At 37.4% G+C, this 20,530-nt stretch overlaps 1 protein-coding gene and 1 pseudogene across 2 annotated transcripts in view; both read right to left on the bottom strand.

Moving 5' to 3' along the window:
* Positions 1-20,530, bottom strand: part of Tex11 (testis expressed 11) — a 289,769-nt gene that overhangs the window by 174,591 nt on the left and 94,648 nt on the right. For both annotated transcript variants that reach the window (XM_076561730.1, XM_076561732.1), the window contains exons 10-13: positions 16,746-16,841; positions 13,753-13,834; positions 9,317-9,395; positions 8-159 (exon numbers count right to left, since the gene is read on the bottom strand). In XM_076561730.1, coding sequence (XP_076417845.1) covers positions 8-159; positions 9,317-9,395; positions 13,753-13,834; positions 16,746-16,841 — 409 coding nt within the window. The remainder of the gene's footprint in view (positions 1-7; positions 160-9,316; positions 9,396-13,752; positions 13,835-16,745; positions 16,842-20,530) is intronic.
* Positions 8,074-8,904, bottom strand: LOC121825786 (beta-sarcoglycan pseudogene; annotated as a pseudogene).

Below are 20,530 nucleotides of genomic sequence, written 5' to 3'. Positions count from 1 at the left end.
TACTGACCTATAAGGATTTCTTTAATCTTCTCTTCAGCAATCAGGTCTTGATCTTTTTGTAAAAGTATGTCAATATAGAACAAAAGAACTTTCCTACTATCTTCTGCCAACTTAAAATGATCAGAGATGATCCTCAGAAAACAAAACCCAACAGAATCTCTGTCCAAAAGACATAATTTTAAGCAGTATAAATAGAACTGGATTTTGATCAATGATATTAAAATAATTTCAATGTGATTACAAACAAGCTTAGTTAATGCCACTAAATTCCTATTTGTCAATAATAAATCACTTAATTATAGTAACACTTTCTTCAAATTTTTATTATTGTGTGTGTGTGTGTGTGTGTGTGTGTGTGTGTGTGTGTGAGAGAGAGAGAGAGAGAGAGAGAAGGAATATGAAAACAAAGAACGAAGTTGAATGACTCATGCTTTCTAATGTCAAAGCTTATTACAAAGATACATAACCAAAATTTATGGAACTGGCATAAATACAGATAAACTGATGAAACAGAATAGAGAACACAGAAACAAACCTTAGCATACATGGCCAAATGATTTTTGATGAAGGTTCTAGGACCATTTAATGGAGAAATAAGTCTTTTAACAAATGATGATGGAAAAAATAAATAAAATTTTACATCCAAAGGAAATTGGACTTTTTCTTTGCATCATGTATAAAGATTAACCCCAAATGGATCGAAGACATAAATATTACAGCTAAATTTCCTCTGGTTGCACAAGCAATTACAAGCGGCTGCTAGAATAAATAAATTCAGTAAAATTTCAGGATACAAAACTCGATACCATTTCTTTATATTACAATAAAATATTCTGCAAGTAAAGCAAAAGTATTTCCCCTTTACTATAGCATGAAAAGATATATAAAATACTTAAGAATAAATTTACCTAAGATGAAAAACTGAAATAAATGGAAAGATATATCATTCTTGTGGATTAAAAAAATTAATGGTGCTAACATATTTATGCTTATCCCCCTAAAAACTACAGATTAAGGGCAATCTCTATCAAAATTCCAGTATCATTTTTCATAGAAATAGAAGTAGTAATACTAAAATCTTTTGAATTACAAATGAACCTAAATGACCAACAAAATTATAAAACTAAAAAGCCAGGGCTGAAAAGATGAAACAGAAGTTAAGAGAGAGTCCATTTTTCTAGAGGATCCAGTTTGGTTCTCTGCACCCAAGTCAGGAGGTTCCCAACTGCCTGTACGTCCAGCCCCAGGGAACCAGACGCCTTCTCCTTCTTCTTCTTCTTCTTCTTGCTTTTGCGAGCATCTACACACATGTAGCATACATTCAGAGACACACAGACACATAAGCAAAGTAAAAATAAATCTTAGGAAAAAAACAGTTGGAGGTATCACACTTTCTGGTTCCAAATTACACTACAAAGCTATAGTATTCCCAACAGTATGATACTGTCATCAAAACAGAAACATAGAACAATGAAGAATATTGAAAGCCAAGAAAAGGCTCATTTTTTTTTCAATAAGAGTACCCATAAAATAGCAGAAAAAGATTGCCTTTTAAAAATTATGTTGGAAAATGGATATTCTTCTTCAAAACCATGAAACTGCACCTTTATCTTACACTATTCACAAAAATTAATCTTACATATATTAAAGACTTAAGCATAATAGCTGAAGCCATAAAACACCTAAAAGAAAAAATAGGGAACAAACTCTTTGACATGGATCTTGGCAATGATTTAAAATACAACAGACAAAAGCAAAAATAACCAAGTAGGACTATATAAATCTAAAATGTTTCTATACAGCAAAGGAAACATTTAACAAAATGAAAAGGTAATCCACAAAGGAAATATTTCATACCGCACATCCAATATGAAGTTAGTATGTAAAATTTATACAACTCTTCAGCCCCCACCCCCAAACCAACCTGAGGAGGTGGCAAAGACAAGAGGATCTGAAGTTCTGCTGGCCACTCAGTCCAGCAGAAACAGCCAGCTCCAGATTCAGTGAGTGACCATGTCTCAAAACAAAACAGTGGACAAGCTAGCTAGCCATGTGGGGAGGAGGAATGGGGTAGGCCTGGGTAACCTTCTGCTGTTTCACACAGTTTGGCTTCAAATAAGGACAGAATTTCCAACAATTTCTGAAATGACCCTAAACAGATTGCTGATGTTTTTAATACTGACTCAGTACTGATTATTTTAAAATGAAAATATGGGTCAATACTGAAAAATACATCATGCTTTATCAAATATTCAGCCAAGAATTACATAAAACTAAACAATCCCATCCATCTCATTATTATTTACCTCAAGAAAAATAACAGAATAAATATGAGAATAAATCCAGTGCAGAGCCAGAGACTAGGAAAATATAGTCAGTGCTTAGAAACTGTGAAAGATTTCTGTAATTAAAAGCAAATGCAATCAGGATGATTAAAAAAAATCAGGGATGAGAATATTGAAACCAAAAAGAAATGAGAATAAAAAATAGCCTAGGAAAATCTATTAAGTCAGAAATTAATGGAACCTAGGAACAATTGATTATGGTTACAGAAGAACTGCAAACATTAATCCAATTCTCCACTGTGTGACAAGCAATAGAGACCGCTTATATTTTGAATCCAGGCTTTTCTGTCAAGCACATTTTTAAGCAATATAAGAGATCAGCTTCAGCTTATATAAGAAACGGAGGATAGAGACTTGGGGGGAACTTGCATAGTATTGTAAATCCCTCTAATTCCCACATCAAAGTGGGGGTGGGACTAGTGTGTCTAGCACACTGTAATAGCTAGTTTCTAAATATATCCTCCCAATGAACTGTGCTTCTTGGTATTCACATCCTGGTAAAAATCTTTTCTCCTGGAATCTGGACTGGCTCTGTGGTTTGTTTTTTATTACAAGCATATTTTAACTATACAAAGTAATTGGTTTCACTATGACATATATAAAACATACTATGATCATATTCATAACATCATTAACCCTTACTTAGGCCCTTCCCCCACCCATATGGCTAATAGTCCTCTTCTACTTTCCTGTCTCTCTTATTTTAATTGCTACACATGAGAGAAAACATATATTATCTTTGATTTTGGGTTATTTTGCTTAAGAAGACACTCATTGGCTACAACTATTTTCTTTAAAATGACATAATTTTTTTTATCCAAGTAAGACTCATTCTGTATATTTAACACACTTCTTTATTAATCCATCTATTGACAGACACACCAATTCCAAAACTCAACAATAAACATGGGTATACAGGTATCTCTATTATAAGTGTACTTTGATTCTTTTAAGTATATAACCAAAAACGGTATGTTGAATCATATGATAGTTCTATTTTTCATTATTGAGGCCTCCCCATACTAATTCCCACAGTGGCTGGGCTATTCTCACTAGTAGCATAAAAGAGTTCCTTCTCAAATGGTCAGTTTTCTCTGAGATTATGATAACTTAACCCTTTTCCAGTGGAAAGCCACACATGCAAGAATATTTGGGCACCATGTATTAGCCTTAGCAGGGATACAAAAAAGGACACAAAGTTGGGTGGGAAAGGAAAGGGGTGGATATGGGAAGAGTAGGATGGGGAAGGGTGAATATGATCAAGAAATTATTAAGTAACTAATGAAAAAATTTCCTTTCCCTGCTATAATTTCACAAGTGTTTGCTGGTTTGGAAGTACTTAATTACAGCCACTCCAAACCAGTAGTTTAAATTTACACTTCCTTGGTGGCTATGTTGAACACTTTTAACTTATTGTAGTACTAGTCATACTAGTATATGATGTTTTGATCAAATCCACCCCCATTCACTTTTCTCCAGTTCCTCCCCTACCACTTCCATCACTTTCCCCTTCCAAGTTATTTGGTTGCTTTTTAAACACTACTTACTGAGTCCATTTATGCACATACTATCTGTATGTGCACAGGTGTGGGACCATCTACTAGAGCATGGGTAGCCTCTCACAACCTGTATCTCTGAAGGAAACTGACTCTCCCTTCCCTAGCAGCCATCAATTGTCAATAGCTCCTCAGATAGAGATGGCAACTAAGGACCCCTTCCCCAACCATGCTGGGATTTGGGCTGGCTTGATTTTGTGCAAATTCTGTGCATGCAATCATAACCACTGTGAGTTCATGTATGCAACTGTCCTGTTGTTTCTGGCCAATATTGTTTTGCTGCAAACATATACCCTCCCTGGCTCTTAGAAATTTTCCACCCCCTCTTCTGCAGTGACTCCTGAGCTTTGGAGAAAGGGGCTGTGATATAGGTGTCCTATTTAGAGCTGAACACTACAATTTCTTATTCTCTGTACAGTGACCTCATCATCTGTGGGAGACCACAGTAACTCAGTTTCCCACAGGGACTCGGCTTGAAGCTGAAGTCCATTCTGACCCAAAAGAGTTCAAAGACTGCTTGCTCTAGTCTCTTCAGAAGCTGTGAGAAAGCTCTGATAAGGCTCCTAGGGAAAGTACAGGGGCTGTGAGAAAGTCCTGATCAGCTTGTGGGAAATAAGTAATTATTTAGCAAATGCCCGATTCTAGGCAGGCTGCTGATGGTAGCAGGTGGCACATGTTTGAGATAATGAAACTGCCTGCTCCGTGAATCAAGGACAGGCTAGACCACCTGTGCCGTGCTTTGTTCCACTTTAGCTTTTCAGTTTGTATGTAAGCTGGCTGTGAAATAAACTCAGAGCTCGCTTGGTATTGACCAGGAGCCCTCCCAGCGCTGATTTTCTGTCTGTTTTTTCCCCAGCCTCATGTCCTACTCAGCTACCCTAGCTGACTCATCGGCTGGTTCCGACAATCATCTACAAAAAGAAGCTTCTTTAGGAGGCTTGAAAGATGCACTAATTTGGGGTATAGGTGGCAGTTAATTACTGTCCATTTAGCAGAATACTACTACTAGGTTCTCCTGTAGGGTCTATGACCTAATCAGCCATAGGTTTATTGCTCAGTTGAAGGTATGAGGCATGGGTTCCATCTTGTAGCTCTAGCTTTAGATCCGATCAGAAAGTGGTTGGTTACTCTGAAACATTCATTACACTAGTTTCCACCAGTGGAGGTATCTTCCCAGGCCAGTCATTACTGGAACTCACAGGGCTCACAAGTGGGTAAGACTGTTTGATCCAGTCCTATGTTAAGGTTCCCCGATCCATTTGGAGTCCAATTTTGTGTAAAGTGAGAGATAAGGATATTGTTTCATTCTTCTACATACAGCAATCCTGTTTGAACAGCACCATTGCTGAAGGTCTTTCATGTGTTTACTGGCCATTTGTACTTCTTTTTAAGTTTTATCTTATTATTAGTGTGTGTGCATGTGTTCATGAGTGCATAATGTGTACATGGGCATGCATGTGGAGGTCAGAAGATAATTTTGTGGAGTTCATTCTTTCCAATCATCTTTAGATGTGTTCTGGGACTCGAACGCAGGTCACCAGGCTTGCACAACATGTGCCTTTACCCACCAAGCTATCTCACTAGCTCCACTTGCACTGCTTCATTCAGCTCACTTGCCTACTTACTGATTGGATTATTTAGAAGCTTAGTGCTCAATACTTTTTTAGTTCTTTATATATTCTAGTTATTAATTCCTGGTCCAATGAATAGCTGGTGAATAATTTCTTTTATTCCATAGACCATCTCTTTGTACCACTGTTTCTTTTGCTGTGCAGATTGTTTTTTAAAGTTTATTTATAATTATGTGTATGTCTCTGTGTGTATGTGTGGGTCTGTGCATGTGAGTACAGGTGCTCATGGAGGCCAAAGCTGTCAGATCCCTCTGGAGCTGAAGTTAGAGGCTGTTGTAAGCTGCCCAGCATCCGTGCTGGGAATCCAATTCAGGGCCTCTGCAAAAACATTATGCATTCTTAACCACTGAACCATTTCTCCAGTCCCCACTATATAGCTTTTCAATGGGATACAATCTGGTTTATCAATCCTTGCTATAATTTCCTGAGTCTTGTTGATTTCTGATGTTAATATAGTCTTGTCTTCTAATTTCTTACTTCTTGTAATTCTGGATAAACCAAATCATGATATAAGATATCCAACTTCCTCAGGCATTTCATGTTATAAGGAAATCTAAGCTAGACACATGACAAAAGAGGGAGATACCTGATTAACTTCCAGATGTTTCAAACATTTCAGGCAACAGGTATATAAGTGAAGAAAGCATAATGAATAGTCCAGCCATTTTTTAGAATTTTCTATAAGTTTAGATATTTCTAGGACCAGCCACTCTCTGATTGCATCCACAAAACCTCCCAAGCAACATCCACCCAAGTTGAGTTATTTAATGAGACAAACCAGTAAGTTTTAAGGTTGCACGTTACAAAGCAATAGATAACTATAAAGCTCATGCATTCTGAAAGAAATTCTACCAGCAACATGTCCATTTATGACAGAATATCGTCAAAGTCAGCTAACCCAGATCACATGTGAGAGTGAACTATGCCATGGGATAACAATACATACAACCACACAGATTGCTGTCTCTTAGGAGCCTGTTCTTTTCTAATGAGAGACAGAAAAGGAGTGGATCCAGAGGAGAGGGAAAGAGGAAGAACTGGGAGGAGTGGAGGGAGGAGAAATTATAATCAGGAATATATTATATGAGAAAAGAATAAAAAGAAAAACTGTTGGCTGGATATTTGATACTGCATAATATCAGCATTTTTCAGAGTGGACAGACATTTTTATTTTATAATCATCAATAATGAAAACATTGCTTCACATAAACCTATGTACAAAATGGTAGCAGTTTGTTTAGGGCCATTTTAGAAATTGTTGAAAGTTATGTCCTAATCCCAAGCCAAAATTCACCTAATAATAATGAAACTCAGGTAATCAACTCAGTGATTTTTTAAAATCAAACATTCTAATACAATATATTCTAAAGATATAATAACTTGAAACATGGTGTCCTACTTTGCTTTCTATTGCTATGATAAATAACCATGACCCAGGGCAACTTGGAGAAGAAAGGGTTTATTTGTCTTACACTTCCACGTCACAGTTCATCAATGAAGAAAGTCAGGGCAGGAAGTCAAGCACTCTCTAGGTACCCCTGGTCCGGCCACTGCTGCTTTCCTCAGCCCCTCTTCCCAGCCCATATCCATCCTCTTGGGACTAGTCATGCAACAAGGCCCCATCCAGGATGCCCCTAGTATTGCTCTGTCACCCTCTGTGGAGCTGGACTTTGAAGCATATTCAGAGGCTTCTGAAGTCAGTCCCTTTCTCTCACCTGCTAGTCTATTACTTCACCCACACACTGCAATGATCTGAGAATGTTTCGAATCTGAAGCCAGAATTCAATCATATTTGAGAACAGTTATAATCTGAACCCTAACACCCAGAGTGGCCCCAAGACTGAAAAATTACAGCCAGCCCAGTAGCTGACTTCACATTGTGGTTTCAGTTTGCATTTCCCTGATGGCTAATGATAGTTGAACATCTTTTCAGGTGGTTATTCCACATTGATTTTGATGATGCTAAAGTTTGACAAACACTAAAAATGTCTTCTTTAAAGACTCTTTAGACATTAATGATCCCATGAAAATAAATCCAACTGTAAAACAACACCTACTCATTTCTCCCTGCTTTACATACTCTGTCTGACATGCAGGTTAATGTAGCTTAACTCTTATGATCTTGAGTTTTTTAAGATTAATTTTGATTTTATTAATCTCTCTCTCTCTCTCTCTCTCTCCCTCCCTCTCTCTTTGTTTGTTTTTTGAGACAGAGTTTCTTCATGTAACTCTGGCTGGCCTGGAACTTGCTCTGTAGGCTGGCCTGGAACTCAGAGATCTGCCTCCCTCTGCCTCCCAAATGTTGGAATTAAAGGTATGTGCCACCACTGCTTGGCATTATTAATTTCTCATAATTATTTCAGAGAACTGACATTTGAAGGTTAGTACAACTAAAAAAAGCATATTAAAATTTAGGCACTCAACATCCCTTAAATAAGGAGGGTACATAATAGATACAGTGGTGCTCCCCAGTTGAAATAATTACAAGTTATCCTGAATTCTGTAAAAGCATGGGTCACATAAGTTCTCAAAAAGAAAAGGTCAAGCTGAGATCTGAGCATCCTGGCCCCTGGGGATGGATCTTCTAATGAGGATAAGGCTGTCTGAGACCTGGCAGCCCATGTTGTGGCCTGTTACTTGCACTTTGAAGAGAGTGCCGAAGGCACCCATGCAGAGCTTGTAGTGCACTCAATCCTCCCTGGTCCCTGCTGGAGGAACTGAGCAGACAAGTTAGGTTAACTATCACCGTTCCACTGAGGATGATGCTGTTTTCAACTCTGATATTTAAAACACTGCTAATCCTTTCAGTTGATGCTTTCTGAACATTCAAACTTTTCATTCCACTTAGCAAATGAAACTCTCAGAGCCCTGCTGAATAAGACATTTTGTGTCCTTAGATGGAAAAACTACATGATAGAGGTTTTGTTCTTTTCTATACTCAGCTCTGTTGTCCCTTGCTGAAAAATAGGCTGGTTGTTGCCAGTAATGACCAAGTTTTCATTTCACCTTCCTCCTACTGTGCTCTTATAAAAACAATGGCTACTTGCTTGAATTGCAGTAGACAGCTTTCAGGAAACTCCATGCTGTCACAGCCATTTGGCCCAATGCAAATCACAGCTCAGATGACAAGCATTGAGTGGATGGATGACACCCAAGATAAACAGGAGGATAATCACACAGATAGCTAAGTTGCCCTTTCTCCCTCTCAACTTGGTTTTATGGAGACAATACGCATCAACAGGAATACACAGCTTTAAAGTTTCTGCTGTGCTCTTTGTGAATGTTCCTTAGCTCCACAGCCTTCTCCCACATGACTTTCTTCACTAGCCCATTGGAACTTTGCTGCTCAGCAGTGCTGCCATCTTGGGCCATTTTGACGAAACCATTGTAGGGTGGCTTTTTTCATTCCTTTGACATGAACTTCAAAATTAATTTTACTATTATTTTTTTAAGATTTATTTGTTTTTTATATGATTGCTCTATCTGCATGTACACTTTTATGCCAGAAGAGGGCATCAGATCCCACTAGAGATGGTTGTGAGACACTATATGGTTGCTGGGAATTGAACTCCGCACCTCTGGAAGAACAGCCAGTGCTCTTAACCGCTGAGCCATCTCTCCAACCCTAATTTTACTATTATTTAAGTGACTTACAAAGCAGTACTATATTGATCAGTACAATAATATTATGCTTTCTAAGAACAGGAATATATATTCAATGTGTTGATAAAAACCACAGAAAAAAGTTATTCATCATAGAAAGAAAAAAATCAATTTTCCATACCTTTTATTATCAATCAGGAATTGAGTAATGCTCAGACAGAACTCCAAAGGCATAGCAAGATGTAGTATTTCCATGACCGCTAACAAAGAAAAATTAATTAATTAATCATACTAACAAAGAAAAAAAGAATGACAATGAATAAAACATGTGAACATCATTTACAGGAAGCTTAATTGTTTTTAATAATTTTTCTGCTCAAAACAGCCATATTAAATGTTTGCCATATACCACATTTTATCTAGTAATTCACCAAAATATTTTAACACATTAATATCCACTACAAGAAAGAGGGTAGTGACACAGACACCTTTATATGGACCACAAGGTAACCAAGTGCAAACCTTCTGTAATCAGCTTGGCAACACTTTATGCTAAGAACACCTGGTTAAGACCTTGGACTCTGAAGTCAGATGCCACCTGTACAGCTATAGGCAAGTTACTTCCTTGTTCTTACCTTAGTTTTGTCACATGTAAATGGTGACTATAAACTACCAATTTATGTTATCAAGAGGATTCCATGAGATAATATATGGAGAAAATAAAGCAATGTATCTAGCACTTACTAAACATTAAATAAGTGACAGTTCCTATTACTGTTATTCCCTTTCTTCAGAAATTGTACTTATGAAAAGTCATCGGAAATATGAAAAAAGAGTTTCTAAAAAAAGATATTTAAAAGAGTTTATACTACAAAAAACAGAAAAGGAACACCATGAAATGTCAACTATGGTGTAGCCATAAATTATCATATAGCCATTGCTGAGTATTAAATAACATGGAAAAATGACTATACACTAACATAAAAATATTTTAGACTACCAGTAAGTGAACAATTTAAAAACAAATTTATATGCAATATTAATTCTATAAAACACACAAAGTAGACTAAGAAAATACAACATAGGCCGGGCGGTGGTGGCGCACGCCTTTAATCCCAGCACTTGGGAGGCAGAGCCAGGCGGATCTCTGTGAGTTCAAGGCCAGCCTGGACTACCAAGTGAGTTCCAGGAAAGGCGCAAAGCTACACAGAGAAACCCTGTCTCGAAAAACCAAAAAAAAAAAAAAAAAAAAAAAAAGAAAGAAAAAGAAAAGAAAATACAACATATCAAATTGCTAAAATTTATTATGTTTATATTTAATGATTAATTCTGCAAATGTTTAATGAGTATATTCTCTGAATCTGTCACTATATTTGTACTAGGAATATAGCACTAAACAAAATACACAAGAAGCCTTACTATCAAGATTATCCTCTAGGGCAGTGGTTCTCACCCTTCCTAATGCTGCCACCTTTTGATACAGTTCCTCATGGTGTGCTGACCCCCAACCATAAACTTATTTTGTTGCTACTTCATAATTCTATTTTTCTACTATTATGAGTCATAATATAAATATTTATGTTTTATGAACATCTTAGGCAACCCCCAAAGGGGTTGCAACCCACGGATTAAGAACGCCTGTTCCAGGAGATATTGGAACCATGGGTATTTTTAGTACCTTCCAAATTTTCCTTTGATGAGTTTGTGATATCATTTCACGATAAAAATAATTGTCTACTTTATATTTTTTAGCTAGGTATGGTGTCACACATCTTTAATCCCAGCACTTGGGAGGCAGAGGCATACAGATATCTCTGAGTTCAAAGCCAGCCAAAGCTATAAAGGGAGACTTTGTCTCAAAAAAATGTTTTTTAACTTGTCTGTTATAAAAATTGACAGGTGGTGGTGACTCATGCCTTTAATCCCAGCATTTGAGAGGCAGAGGCAGGTGGATCTCTGTGAGTTCAAGGCCAGCCTGGGATAGAGAGCGAGTTCCAGGAAAGGCTCCAAAGCTATACAGAAAAATCCTGTCTTGAAAAAAAATTTAAAAAATAAAAAGGTAAAATTATCAGCGAAAGTCAAATGCCTGTAATTAAACTAATCGTTCTAAAAGGAAAATACTTTTTATAAAGAAATAAACATTTGCCTGAAAATTTCATGATGTCATTGTTTTTTACTGCTGAGTAGAAATCCATTGTGTATATGTAACACATTTTCTTTATCCAGTCTTTGGTTGAGGGGCATCTCAGTGGTTTCCAGGTTCTAACTATTACGAATAATGCTACTATGAACATAGTTGAGCAAGTGTCCTTGTGGTATGATTGAGCATCCTTTGGGTATATGCCCAAAATTGATATAGCTGGGTCTTGAGGTAGATTGATTCCCAGTTTTCTGAGAAACTGCCATACTGACTTCCAAAGTAGCTGTACAAGTTTGCACTCCCACCAACAGTGGAAGAGTGTTCCCCTTGCTCCACAATCTCTCCAACATAAGCTGTCATCAGTGTTTTTGATCTTAGCCATTCTGACAGATCTAAGATGGTATCTCAGAGTCATTTTCATTTGTATTTCCCTGATGATAAAGGAACTCATGAACAGCTGTGGAGCCTCCATGGGACTGGACTAGGCCCTCTGCATAAGCTTGATCTACTTAAGGGGACCCCTGTCAGTAGAATCAGGATCCATCCTTGGTGCATGAGCTGGCTTTTTGGAGCCCATTACCTATGGTGGGATACCCTACACAGCCTTGGTGCAGGGGGAAGGGGTTTGGACCTGCCTCAACTGAATGTATCAGACTGTGCTAACTCCCCATGGGAGGCCTTACCTTTTTGAAAGAGGGAATAGGAGGTGGGTTGGGGGAGGAAGGCTGGGGGGAGTGAGAGGAGGGAAGAGAGGGGGATCTGCGATTGGTATGTAAAATGAACAAAAATTTCTTAATAAAAAAGAAATGAACAGACTACAGTAGGGATGCAGCTGATAGAGATGTAGCTAAGTAGTACAGAACTTGCCTAGCATGCACAGTCCCCAGGAGTACAAAATTGATCAGACTGTAAAATTACTTTCTCAGCATATTAGAATGAACTATTATTTTAATAGAAAAACCTTAAATTTATGTAAGTCTCATAATTTATAACAATTTCAGAAAACTTACTTTAAACTCTACTTCTGATATTACATTTAGATAAACATTGTAATGATGAATTCTAATCCAAAAATAACCAACTTCAAACCTGGTAATTTCAATAATATATCTTATTTTCATACATAGTATTAATTTGAGTAAGTCTATTCCTTTAGAAGGTTAACTTCTTTAGCCTCTTAATGCAAGAAAGTAGAGTTGGTTCTTAATAGTTTTCAGCCTGTGTATGTGGGGGTGATATAGAATCCTCTACATTTGAGCTTCTGGGATCTCTTTCTTTCTTTCTTTCTTTTTTTTTTTTTTTTTTTTTTTTGGTTTTTCAAGACAGAGTTTTTCTGTATAGTCCTGCTGTCTTGGAACTCAATCTGTAGACCAGGCTAGCCTTGAACTCAGAGATTCCCCCAGCCTCTGCCTCCAGAATGCTAGAATTAAAGGCATGCCCTACCACCACCCAGCCTTCTGAGGTCTTTTGAGTGACTAAATTTCTAGAACACACAGAAAGATTTGGCAATATTAAATTAGCACAAAACTTAGAGCTACTGCCAAATTTGATTACTGTCCTAATTATTAAAAATGATTACTGCATAACCAGTAATTATACTAATACATAATTTTATGTAGTACAAATAACTCAGTTCTTAAAGATTACTAAAATACCCAGGCATGGTGGATCTACAACCCCAGAATTGGGAAATGGAAGCAAGAAGATCAAGAGTTTAAGTCCATCTTCAGCTATTTACTGAATTCAAGGACAGCCTAAGCTATACAGGATATATGTGATAAATGCTTTACAGACATTTTCTTGTAAGATTCTCCAAACAACATAACATAGACATTATTATTATTATTATTGTATCTCTTTTGAAGATAAACTGAAACACAAAAAAGTTAAGGCACTTCCCAAATGACACACAGCTATATATCAGTATATTTATTTCTTTGCATATTCTACACCCTTAATAATAATTGAAAAATAAATAACAATGTTTATACAAGTAATTATTTAAAAGGACATCATTAGACAGTCTCATTCAATGAACAGTTTTTCTCTTTGGCAACTGTGGAGGAGGCCAGGAATATCTCAGCCAGAGAACACAGATCTGATTGTTCTTCTTAGTACTTCCTCAACCCCCATGGCCATCTCCAAGTCCCTCAATAAAATGGCCATCCTTTTCCCACAACCCCTCCAAAACAAGAATCCTTTGTTCATGACTGTAGAAATGTTCATAAAGGTTGAGCAGCTGTAATTCTCTGCTAAACTAAGAGGAAACTGATTGCTTTGATTCAGTTCCTTTTTAAAAGCACCTTTTAATTTCATTCCTATTCTTTTTTCTCTCTTTCTTCCTAGTCAATAATTCCTTTTCTATTGATCAATTTCCTTCTCAACCACCTCCAAATTATACCTATTGTTAGTAAATTACAAAATTACTTTGTGCTGATATTTCAAAATTGTATGTTCTTTACACAGAGAAATGATACCTTCAAGGAGTTCTCCATTACATGTTTTGCCTTTCATGAGGACTCTCATCTTTAAGAAAAGCCCAGCTGGATCTAAATGTTCCTATTTTAAACAAAGAAATCACAATGATATTATAACTCTGGAATGCAAAAGACAATTTTCAAGTAATTGCCTGTTTTGTTCAACCTTTGCATGATGACTCAAAATCAAAGGGAATCAAAACCACAAAACATCATATAAATCATATAATAACATCTGTTCTACCCCCAAGGATATTTTCTGAAACTTTATTCAATCTCAATAAAATAATACAAGGAAAAGAGTATGCGAAACATTTCCATGGACTGACAAACATTTAATGGCAATGTAAATATTTAAATGGCAAATCTCACGCCATATTCTAAAGAAAACCTTAAATATCAGATTTATTTTCTACTGAGTTTTTTTTGCTACTTCTATTTTTCTTTTATTTTTGAGATTTATAATTACATTTCTCCTTTCACTTTCCTCCTTCCAAGCTCTCTAACATATACCTTCTCACTCTTTTCCAAATTCATTCTTTTTTCATTAATTTCATATATATATATGCATGTAACAATTTTATATAACTATATAATACATAGTTATATATTCCTAAATGTAACCTCAGTCTATATAATGTATTTGTATGTATGTTTTAATAATCATCCTTTTAAAGAATAGTAGAAAAAATACAAAATGTATTATTGTTTCTATAGGATATAGCTTTTATGTCTACCACTAATAACAATGTTGTCTGAGTGATATTTCCAAGTTATTATTAGCCAGCCCTAAGCCAATTGTAAATTCTTGCCTTTCTCTACTTTTGCCATCTTTACAACCACTGGCTAAACCTAAGAGAGTGGAGAGGGTAGGAGCTACTAAGAAATGTACAGCCTAGGCCCACAGAACAGAACTCTTCCCTCTACAATGACAATTAGCTTATAAATAAATACTGTAGTTACTGGATCCATATTATAAATACTTATCGCTAATCATTATTATATGATAACTTAAGAATGAAAAATTAGGCCGGGCGTTGGTGGCGCACGCCTTTAATCCCAGCACTCGGGAGGCAGAGCCAGGCGGATCTCTGTGAGTTCGAGGCCAGCCTGGGCTACCAAGTGAGCTCCAGGAAAGGCGCAAAGCTACACAGAGAAACCCTGTCTCGAAAAACCAAAAAAAAAAGAAAAATTAAGGAAAGTAACCACCGGTATATATGACACATATACAGAGAATAAACTAAAATAGTCAACTTGAACTCTGATTGATTACTGTGATTGGATTTCTGGTACTGTATCTTTCCACTCTGCCTCCTTTGAAGCTCAGTCTAACCTGGGACTTCATATCATCACATAATCTGATTTCCCACAGCTTCGAAAATAATGTAAACATTTCCTAGTGTGACATATACCATGTATATATACACGCTCATACCCAAGTATTTAAAGTATGTATGTATAGCTTCTAACATTGCAATTTGGATCTGAAATGTGAAACAAAAGCCCATGTTATTATATTAGAGTGTCCCCCGCTTATAGTGCTATTTGGAGGTGATAGCCCTTTAACAGGTAGAGCCTATGGGGAAAAGGGGAGAACAATACTGAAGGAGGGACTGGGGCTTCGGTGCCTCTAACACACACTGCCTTTCTCCTCCCTCTTCCTCCCCTCCCATATCCTGTTCCCGTCCTCTATTTCTCAGGTGCTATGAGCTGAGTGCTATGAGCTCCCACTCTGATGTCCTACCCTGTCACATGCCCAAAAGTAACGGGCTGCTTGTCCACAGTTGAAACTTCTTCAACTATAAGACTTACTAAATTTTCCTCTAAGTTGATTATCTCAAGCAGTCTTGCCCAACCTACACTCCATGGGGTACAGGTCCACACACGGCTGAGGACAGCTATGAATGCACCTCAAGACAAACTTGTAAACTTACTTAAAATGTGACATATTTATTTATATTTCGAGGACTGCTGGGTGGCACATAAACAAGAGAAGTAATTTCGTACAGTTCTGGGGACTAGGAACTCCAAGATGGCAGTACTAGCATTCACTGGTTAGGGTTTGTTTTTGTCAACTTGACACAAGCTAGAATAATCTGAGAAGAGGGACCCTCCACTGACAAAATGCCCCCATCAGACTGGTCTGCAGGTAATCCTGTAAGGCATTTTCTTCACTGATGACTGATGTGGAAGGGCCCAGGCATCTCAGGGAGGTGCCATCCATGAGCAGGTAGTCTTGGGATATATAAGAAAGCAAACTGAGCAAACCAAGAGGAGCAAGCCAGTAAGTCAGCAAGCATCCTTCCTCCATGGCATCTTCTTTTTCAGTTCCTGCCTCCAGATTCTTACCCTGCTTGAGTTCCTGCCTTGACTTCCCTTGATGATGAACTGAAATCTGTGAAGTGGAATAAGCCCTTTTCTCCCTACACTACTTTTGGTCATGGTGTTTATCACAGTAATAGAAACCTAACTAGGACACAGTAGATGCAGCATGTGGTAAAGTCCTGCTTCTGGAGGAACTACCTTCTTGCAACATGTGTCCATACATGGTAGAAGGGTCACTAAGGCTTCCTTAGGCCTTTTTTCCCCCAGAGCTGAGGATTAAACCCAGGGCCTTGAGCTTGCTAGGCAAGCGCTCTACCACTGAGCTAAATCCTCAACCCCAGGCCTTTTTTTTTTTTTTTTTAAAAAAAAAAAATAAGGCTGCTAATGACATTCAAGAGAAGTTCATTTTCAATCTAGTCACTTCCCAAAGTCCTAATATAATTCTGTCAGCTTGAAGGTTAAGATTTCAACATAAAAATTATAGAGGGACAGAAAAGTTCAGATCACAGCAACATTTTATTTTACCTTTATGTACTATAGAAGAGAGTGTAACAATCTACTGTGTTTTTTAAAGAGGCATACTAAAGCAAATGTCTAAATTGGATTTCAAGCTATGAATTAAAACTTTGAAAATTTTAAATTAATATTTAAAAGTAAATGTCTCATACCTTGTTTGCTAGGAGTACAGCAATGAGGGCCTTATTATAATATTCTTCATCATCACAAGCCAAATAAACAGTGGCTAGTAATCGCAGAGCTTTAGCCTATAATAAACAGAGAAGAGCTTCTATCTGAAGGATTAAACTACAACACAACAGCTGACTAGCATTTGCACAATGATGACGACATCTCAAACATAAGTTATTTTTTGTAATAGCACTGTCCATATATGACCACGTATTCTCATTGCACTAGTGTTACCAAAATACATCTCACTGCACTAGTGTATACCAAACATTGTCTAAAAATGATAGTATTATTTATACTTCTGACTTGTTTAAATTTAATATAACTGTTAAAATAATTATCTTTCTTTTCTTTTTGTGTTTTTTGTTTGTTTTTGTTTTGTTTATTTTATTTTTGATGGTAATGGTTTTTGTTTGTTTGTTTCTTTGAGTTGGGGGGGTAGTTTTTTGAGACAAGGTCTCACACTGTAGTTCCTGCTGGCCTAGAACTCTCTAGGATCTTCTTGGATACAAATGTCACTGTGTCCAGCTTAACACAATTTATTTTCTTAATGGCATCTTACCATTAAAGTACTTTATCATCCCCAATTTCAAATTCAACCTAGCTGCATTTTAAAATGAATGAAGTATCATTTAATTAATTCAATGTCTCCAGCTAGGACAGCATTGATAAAAGGAGTAATTGTGATCAATGGGAATGAGTTTGCAGATTCATAGGAAGAACTGGAAGAGAGGGAATAATAGATTGAATACATATACATTGTATGCATTTATGAATATTAAACAAAATATTAATAAACAAATGTTAAAACTAAGAGGTTTCAATAAGTGTGTCTGTCTCTAAGTCAAATAGGGATAGTAGGACAAGGCAAAGATGACCAATTAACTTTTTTAAAATGTTAAGCATATAGTTCCCTTCAAATCCAGAGGAATGATGTTTGGATTATCATTTCTCTTAATATTTAAATTCAAAAACTAAGATGGATCAAATAAGATGCATATAAAGTAATATCATAAATATTGTGAAACACTTCTGTAAGAATTTATAAGCTCCTATAGAGAAATTTTATGGAGCAAATATGGAATCTCTAAGAAATACTGTAGCTAGGGTTGGGGATTTAGCTCAGGGGTAGAGCGCTTGCCTAGCAAGCGCAAGGCCCTGAGTTCGGTCCTCAGTTCCAGAAAAAAAAAAAGAAATACTGTAGCTATTTCATTATAGCCAAAATATTCATTTGTTAGAAAGAACAGGAGAATAGATAAATCTCAGGATTTATATTTTAAAAATGAGCCAGACATCAACTAGTACATATTGGATAATTCCATTTATACAAAACTTAAGAATAGCCCAAGATATTCTACAATAAAAGTCAGAATGTCTTTAATCCCAGCACTCGGGAGGCAGAGGCAGGCGGATCTCTGTGAGTTCGAGGCCAGCCTGGGCTACCAAGTGAGCTCCAGGAAAGGTGCAAAGCTACGCAGAGAAACCCTGTCTCAAAAAAAAAACAAAAAAAAAAGTCAGAATGTTGGGTTTACCCCCCTTGGGAGAAGTGTGTATTAACTGGCACAGAAACAAAGAAGCTTCTCAGAGCGGTGACAGTTTCTGTATCCTGACCTACATTGTGTTTACAAGACTATTAAAAAAAATCAACCAACAAGCTGTGCACTTAAGATTTGTGGAATTTACCATCACTACCTTATACTTTAGTAAGTTATTCCTAGGATAAATGAAAAATAATTTCAAAATACTACCCCACCAAACTTTTCAATAGGAACATTCCTTTTTATAAATATTTTTATTTTATAATTAATTTAATTTTACATATCAGCCACAGATTCCCCCGTCCTCCATCCTCCCACCCCCCAGTCTTCCCCTCCCCAATCCACCCCCCATTCCCACCTCCTCCAGGGCAAGGTCTTCCCTGGGGAGTCAGCCCAGCCTGGCAGATTCAGTTGAGGCAGGTCCAAGCCCCTCCTCCCTGCACCAAGGCTGTGCAAAGTGTCTCATCATAGGCCATAGGTTCCAAAAAGTGAGCTCATGCACCAAGGACAGGTCCTGGCTCCACTGCCTGGGGGCCTCCTAAACAGTTCAAGCTAATCAACTGTCTCACTTATCCAGAGGGCCTGGTCCAGTACCATGGAGACTCCTCAGCTATTGGTTCACAGTTCATGTGTTTCCACTAGTTTGGCTATTTGTCTCTGTGCTTTTTCCAATCCTGGTCTTGATATCTCTTGCTCATACAATCCCTCCTCTCTCTCGCCGATTGGACTCCTGGAGCTCCACCTGGGGCTTGGCCGTGGATCTCTGCATCTGCTTCCATCAGTCACTGAATGAGAGTTCTATCATGACAGTTAGGGTGTTCGGCCCCCTGATCACCAGAGTAGGTCAGCTCAGGCACTCTCTCGACCATTGCCAGTAGTCTATAGTGGAGGTATCCTTGTGGATTTCTGGGGACCTCTCTAGCACTCTGCTTCTTCCTATTCCCATGTAGTCTTCATATATCATGGTGTCTTTTTCCTTGTTCTTCCACTTTGTTCCTGATCCAGCTGGGACCTCCCGCTCCCCTAAGCTCTCTTTCCCTGACCCTTGACCTCCATTACCCCCCTCACCCCCGGTTTGCTCATGTAGATCTCCTCCATTTCTCTGTTGTTGGGCGATCCCTGTGTCTTTCTTAGGGTCCTCTTTACTAGGTAGCCTCCCTAGAGTTGTGAGTTGCAGTCTGGTTATCCTTTGCTTTACATCTAATATCCACTTACGAGTGAGTACATACCACGTTTGTCTTTCTGAGTTTGGGTTACCTCACTCAGGATGATATTTTCTAGTTCCATCCATTTGCCTGCAAACCTCATGATGTCATTGTTTTTCTCTGCTGAGTAGTACTCCATTGTGTATATATACCACATTTTACATATCCATTCTTCAGTTGAAGGGCATCTAAGTTGTTTCCAGGTTCTGGCTATTACAAGATTAACTCAAAAAAATCAGTAGCCTTCCTATATACAAATGACAAATGGGCTGAGAAAGAAATCAGAGATACATCACCCTTTACAATAGCCACAAATGATACAAAATACCTTGAGGTAACTCTAACTAAACAAACGAAGGACCTGTATGACAAGAACTTTAAGTCACTGAAGAAATAAACTGAAGAAGATATCAGAAAATGGAAAGATCTCCCATGCTCATGGATAGGTAGGATTAACAGTAAAAATGGCAGTCTTACCAAAAGCAATCTACAGATTCAATGCAATCCCCATCAAAATACCAACACAATTCTTCACAGATCTGGAAAGAACAATACTCAACTTCCTATGGAAAAACAAAAAACCCAGGAGAGCCAAAAGAATCCTGTACAATAAAACAACCTCTGGAGGCATCACGATCCCTGACTTCAAGCTCTACTATAGAGCTACAGTAATAAAAACAGCTTGGTACTAGCATAAAAACCAACATGTGGACCAATGGAACTTAACTGAAGACCCTGACATTAATCCACACACCTATGAACTTATGATTTTTTACAAAGAAACCAAAACTGTACAATGGAAAAAAGAAAGCATCTTCAACAAATGGTGCTGGCATAACTGGATGTCAACATGTAGAAGACTGCAAATAGATATATATCTGTCACCGTGCACAAAACTTAAGTCCAAGTGGATCAAAGACCTCAACATAAATCCAGTTACTCTGAACCTTCTAGAAAAGAAAGTAGGAAGTAGTCTTGAACGCATTGGCACCAGAGATCACTTCCTAAATATAACACCAGTAG

Source organism: Peromyscus maniculatus, chromosome X (assembly GCF_049852395.1).
Source record: "Peromyscus maniculatus bairdii isolate BWxNUB_F1_BW_parent chromosome X, HU_Pman_BW_mat_3.1, whole genome shotgun sequence".
NCBI lineage: Eukaryota > Metazoa > Chordata > Mammalia > Rodentia > Cricetidae > Peromyscus > Peromyscus maniculatus.
This window is presented reverse-complemented; position numbering and strand designations above follow the sequence as displayed.